Raw genomic sequence first — 6,168 nt, 5'->3', positions numbered from 1 at the left:
TGGAATATTTATGGGGGCTAATCCCCTTAACCGACCCCCCAGTTACGCCTATGCCTTTGAATCTGTTATATCAATGGTTGAAGTAATAATTTTTGTATTAACAAACGTGATTGTAAAACAAATAAACTTTTTTATTTAAAATTTAACCTGTATAATTCAAAATAATGATGACTGTTCTTGGCGAAAAGTTCTCTAGAATTAATGTACATAATGTATAGTATAAATTAAATTGAAATACCTAATTAAGAGGGCGGCCAAATTTTCTACCGCCCCGGGCAGCCAATACCCAAGCTACGCCACTGTTGTTGTGTCAGCCATACGAGCACGCTGCAGGTATGCATATTATTGAAGTGTACATGGTTTGATAATAATTATTTTGTTATCAACATATCGGCGGCAATAACATGTATCATTTTTAATAGGCCATTGAAATGTTGTTATTTCAGATGTAGTGTTGAGTTCTTGTAAACGTTGTTATATGCCAGCCGGTACATGGGAGGTGGAAACAGACAATTATCACGTGAACGCTCCTCCACATTTTTTATGAAAATATGAGCCTATTAATCAATATCTAAATATTTGCATTATGAACCATTTGAATACTAGTAACCAATCAATACATCACTATCTAATTAGTAAGTTTTGTTATTACATCACTGTTTTTTAACTTAAGCTTATAAATAAATAATAAAAATGCTTTCATTCATAAAAATATGATTGATATTTGTTTTCCAATTATATTTTATGAAAATAAATAGTTTTATCAATATTCTATCACATCACTGAAGTATAAATTATCTTTAGCTCTGTATAAAATAATCGACTGTAAATTATAATAATAAGTTTTTTCGTTTTAAAGTAATATAATGCTAATAGTTTTATATTATATAACTTATACTCTGAAAAAATATAATGATAAATAAAATTTATTTAGAATTTTTGTTTCTATTTTTGTTAAATATTTATATTTGTAATTTATATATTACATTGCCACTTTAGCAACTATATTTTAGTAAAAAAAAAAAAGAAAGGGAAATAGAATTTTAATTTTAATAAAATTATTACAAAGATAATATTTGTTTTTTAATTAAAGGTATGAATTATAATATGAATTAAGAATTTACAAAGTAAAATTTTATTTAGATTGAAATGTTGTGCATATTTTTTTTATCAAACATAACTATATTAAGATATAGTGAAATGTATACTAGTTAATATATGCATTATATTCTAAATCAAATTTATTATTAGTAGGTATGAAAAAAAGGCAATAAATACTAGAATTAAAAAATAAATCATACTCATTAGGTTATTCAATATATATATAAAAAATGTGTTAAATATAAACTGAGTTTACTACTGTTTATTATACATAAACAATGAGTACATAATTTAAAATAAATATTATAAGTATGACAAACCTGCATTTTTACTTGTTTTTAATTAAAAAATATTAAGCTATTTATTCATTAAATAAAATGTTGATGTATAGGGTATAACTAATGACTTAAAATTGTATAAACTAAAAAATGCCAAATAATTATAATAAATCTTAAGTGATTAATAACACATGTATTTTGAATGACCCTGTATACAACAATTTAACTAACAATTATGTTACGTTTCATACAAGTTAGTAATCTAAAATTATATACAAAATTTCTATTTATAAAATATAGTATATATTTATAATAATTGTATGTAGGAATTAAACTTTTTATTTGACATTTGATAAAATAAAGAATTTTAATAGTAATAGTTAAAAATAAAGCAGTAAAGAATACTTAAAATATTTTTTAAGAAGTAAATATTACTTACAACATAAGTTGTGTAATATTATTAAGAGCAATTAAATCAAAATATTATTTAAAGTCGTAATTCACAATGGTAAAAGAGTTGATTATTGAAAATGCTTTGGTCTTTCATATCATTTTATGAAGTTTGTATGCAAAATACAAATATTGTTCGTAGATTTTTATGATAGCAGTACTATAAAGTAGAAATCCAAAATTACATAAATAAATAGTTTTACTTGGAAATTTCACTACAAAATATATATTACAGATTGCTCAAAGTACATTCTAATTTACAATATGCACATGGTAATGTGCTAATAATTTACTTTGGACGAGACATATTAAATTTCTTGTTAATAATTACTGTTCATGTTTGATAACTCTTAGATGAACCTTGTCCTATTGATAATCCATCATCTTCACTACTTATCTTTTTAACAAATGTTGGATTTACTAAGATATCTTCATCCATCATTCGTACAGTACTGCTAAATGATATTTTACTTGTAATCTGGAAAATTATAAAATTTTAACAAAACATAATTTTAAATTTATATATATACAGATATACAGTGGCGTGTTGACAATATTTTTAAGGATCGGCCGCTCTATCAATATTTTGGGAGTGGGTAGTTAATAATTAGGTAGGTACTCTTTTGCTTACACAATGAATAAAATTGTTAATTTGTAATCGTCAAACATCAATAGACTACATAATATCTAAATATCACAACACAGAATAGTATAATAATATAAAGGTAATATATAATATTTAGTAGTGTAATACATAATAATTATTACTAAAAAAAATACTTAAATATTACTACGTAATACGTTTAGTATGTTGTTTATACACTTATACGTTACCTATAATATATAATTACCAGGTGTTTAAAAAATAAAGTTTTATTTAGCCAATAGTTTATTTTAATTAATGTTAAAAAATTATGGGACTTGATAAAATTAAGTATGCATGTAGCTGTAGCATTACTAGTATTACAATGAAGCTTTTCATTATTATTAAGCATATTAAATTTATTTATATATACCGATTACATCAGTAACATTAATCAAAACATCATTTCAATATGTTTTTTATAGTGACAATGCCTACCGAAGCGAGCGGTATTGGTACATAGGGGTTTTTAAAAAACTGGTTGATATGTGGTTTGTAAAAATCTTTGCTCCTTACATAAAAGGAGTTCAACACACCATTGCACATATATGAACTTACTTCATCTAGAATTTTTTTTAGAATATTCGGGTCATCAAATTTCTTGGGTGGATCATTAAACATGATTGTACCTTCTTTACGATTTATCTTGCCGTATATTTCACCAGCTTCAATCTAAAATTAAAAACCATAACTATCATTTACTTCAAAATATTACTGAAATATTACCATAGCTATTAAATGTTCTTCTGCTTCTGCTGTGCTAGGAAGATTAACTCTTTGTGCTAAATCAGAAATTGACATATTCAAAAAGGTATTGGTCAATTTAAGTATATTTTTTCTGTGAAGTGCTTTGACAACTTGTTTGACTAAACCTTTATTCTTGTCTCTAATTTATTTATAAATAATAACAATTAACTTTTATGAATAAAAACTTACAAAATGTAAACAAACCTTTGATAAACATCATGGTACTTAGTGATTGTCCTTTGTAACTCACTAGGATCACCACTTTGATAAGCTGGTATTATATCCAAGTAAGCTTGACACACAGGTTTGAGCACTCTTTCAATAAGGGGCGGTGATAATTTTGGAAGTGAAGGTACGGTTCCTAAATGTATAATTGAGACCAAAACATATTTTTTGTAAGATTCCACCATGATTTGAGACATCACAGGAAGTAAAGTTGTTAGAGCAATTTCAAAAAATGTTATTGCTCTTGAATAATTTTTCATTGCTGTGTAGATAACACCACCCAAATAGTAATAACTTAAAAAGAATTTTGGATCAAATACAACTCCAGGCTGGAAAGAAAAATTACATCAATAATTTCAATTATTTTAATGGTAATTAAAAATTGAAAAAATGACTACTTATGGTCCGTATAATTTCAGAAATAATAAATTTATATAGCTTAGTAAAACTTAAAATTGTAACAAAAGGGGAAAAACACTAAAGTAAAAATGAAAAGCATTACAATTAAAAAAAGGTAAAACAATCTTAAACATGATAAATTACTAAAATTTGAAAATAGATAAATGAATTAAAAAATTATAGAGTATAATTTAATTAACCATTTAACATGCTAAGCAAGTGATAGTATAAGTTAACTGCAATATTAAAAATAAATATTAAACTTACTGATTCAGTTCCTAATACATATATTTCCTGATCAAGGATACTTAATGCAGGCTTAAGATTATTCGACATCAAACAAGCTTGACACAAAAGACAATGGAGTTGAGTTAATTGATATGGTTTCTCCTGCAATTTACAAATAGCACGCCTTATAATCGGAATAGCAAACATAGGTTTCTCCACTTCTCCGAGGTTAGTCAACATAGATTTCATCACATTGGCCACTAAAAAACAAGATTTAATTTAGTAATACAACTATCTTCAAACATATTGAGTGATTAACTTACATGGGTCGGATAAAATTCTTAGTTCTTCAGCACTGACAGTAGTAACAAAGTCATTAATCTGTGTTGCTATTGCTGTATGATACTGAACTCCTGGTATATCAGCAGGTTTTTGTGCAGTAGCTTTAACGCCCAATACAGTAAGGACTGTGATTGAATTTTCATGAATATCAAGTGCTTCAAGAACACTGTCTAAATTAGAAACATACTTGTGCAGTGTTTCTGATTGCTTTGCAAGATACTCAGCTAGTTCTTGACTGTCACTAGCTACAATATAATAATAAATGTTTAAATGGTCAATTGTTTTAAATTATTGTTTTTAAATAAATTTGAAAATTAATACAAGTAATATAAATAAAGAATTGGTGTAGTGCGTATTATTCAATGTTGTGACTGATAACAAGTATTATTTGTAAACAAATAAAATTTTACTGATGAAGCATTTGATGGAAATTAAACAGACCTAATTATTTGCATACACAATTTAAACAAACTAAACTATTGTCTCTTATAAATAATGAACTTGATTTATCAGCTTATGTTTTAATCACCATTCCCTCAGGTAGTAAACAGACATAAATATAAAAGTAAAGCATATACTTATTGTATGGTATACAATAAACTAATACATCAGTAGTTTGTAAACCTAATAAATAGTGCATGTTAATTATACATTATGCTTTATGAGCGTTATACAGTTCAGAGCAGTACATAATAAATTAATGAAATAACCCGTCAAATCATAAATTTTAAATAAATGAACAATAAAAACTGATTGTGTTTGTTTGTTGAACGAATCAACAAGTGAATGATTAAGAGTAGTAGGCATGTACTGTTAGTGAGTCACAATATTTGGAGATACATTGGAGGCAATCAAACGGAACATTAGAAGTAAACTGGAGGAGTAATGTGATGTACTCACCCAGGTTTCTGACGGTCAAAACAAACTGATCTAGTTGTGGGACCGCTATTGCGCTGTCCATGTTATTTTGTTTGCAAACTAAATTGTAACACCGACGTAAAAGAAAAATGTCTACGCGACGAAAGAATCTATTGAGACGATGAGGAGGTAAAGCGAAGGTGTTTTGCGTGGAAAAAGACACATGTATCAAAGTTCATAATAATATTTCGAAAACATAAACGCGATAAAGGAATGTGAAAAAAAAAATTAGAAAAAAAATTGAAAAACTTAAACAATTGTATTGCCACTAATCAGTAAATAGTCGTAATATTTTTGTTCCGGATGAGACAGAGAATACGGGTTTTCATAACCTAAAAAACGCTTTCTGACCACCGGAACGAGTGCAATGTATAAATTATGTGCAATAACCGCGACCGCAGTTAGCAGTACCGTTTATCTCGGTAAGCGATAAGATGGGTGGCCGTACGGGTCGACCGTGAACACTAGAGTACTCTAGTAGTTCAGTAGCCGTCGACATCATAGATATAAACTATGTTTAATATCTATGGTCGACATAGACCGGTCGTAGAACGTTTGGCTCGCACGGATGTTGTTATATAGCAGGGATGGCAAACCTTTAGCTGCGTGCTCAAAATTACCTTTTTCTTTTTTATAGAGCGTGTCATGAAAAAATATTAAAAATATTATATTATGTTATACTATAACTTGATTGTATAATTAATGTATTAGTATAAAAAGGTTAGTTTAGGTACATAATTATAATAATATATAATAAATAATAATAATAATAATTATAACAATATTGCTTTGTTAATTATTTATATTATATTATATTACAGGTCCTATAATATTATA

The 6,168-nt window shown here is 26.8% G+C and overlaps 1 protein-coding gene across 1 annotated transcript; it reads right to left on the bottom strand.

Annotated features, from left to right (window-relative positions):
• Nucleotides 1-2,010: 2,010 nt before the first annotated feature.
• Nucleotides 2,011-5,667, bottom strand: LOC112680921 (COP9 signalosome complex subunit 3). The gene is made up of 7 exons (XM_025551162.1): nucleotides 5,314-5,667; nucleotides 4,395-4,658; nucleotides 4,111-4,331; nucleotides 3,424-3,773; nucleotides 3,199-3,358; nucleotides 3,031-3,144; nucleotides 2,011-2,307 (listed from the first exon to the last, which is right to left on the bottom strand). Exons 1-7 carry the CDS (start codon nucleotides 5,372-5,374, stop codon nucleotides 2,164-2,166), a joined length of 1,314 nt encoding a protein of 437 aa, XP_025406947.1. The 5' UTR covers nucleotides 5,375-5,667; the 3' UTR covers nucleotides 2,011-2,163.
• Nucleotides 5,668-6,168: the final 501 nt, after the last annotated feature.

Source organism: Sipha flava, unplaced genomic scaffold (genome assembly GCF_003268045.1).
Source record: "Sipha flava isolate LNK unplaced genomic scaffold, YSA_version1 18275_pilon_pilon, whole genome shotgun sequence".
NCBI lineage: Eukaryota > Metazoa > Arthropoda > Insecta > Hemiptera > Aphididae > Sipha > Sipha flava.
Note: the sequence above shows the minus strand (reverse complement) of the source record. Positions and strands in the feature narration are given on the sequence as shown.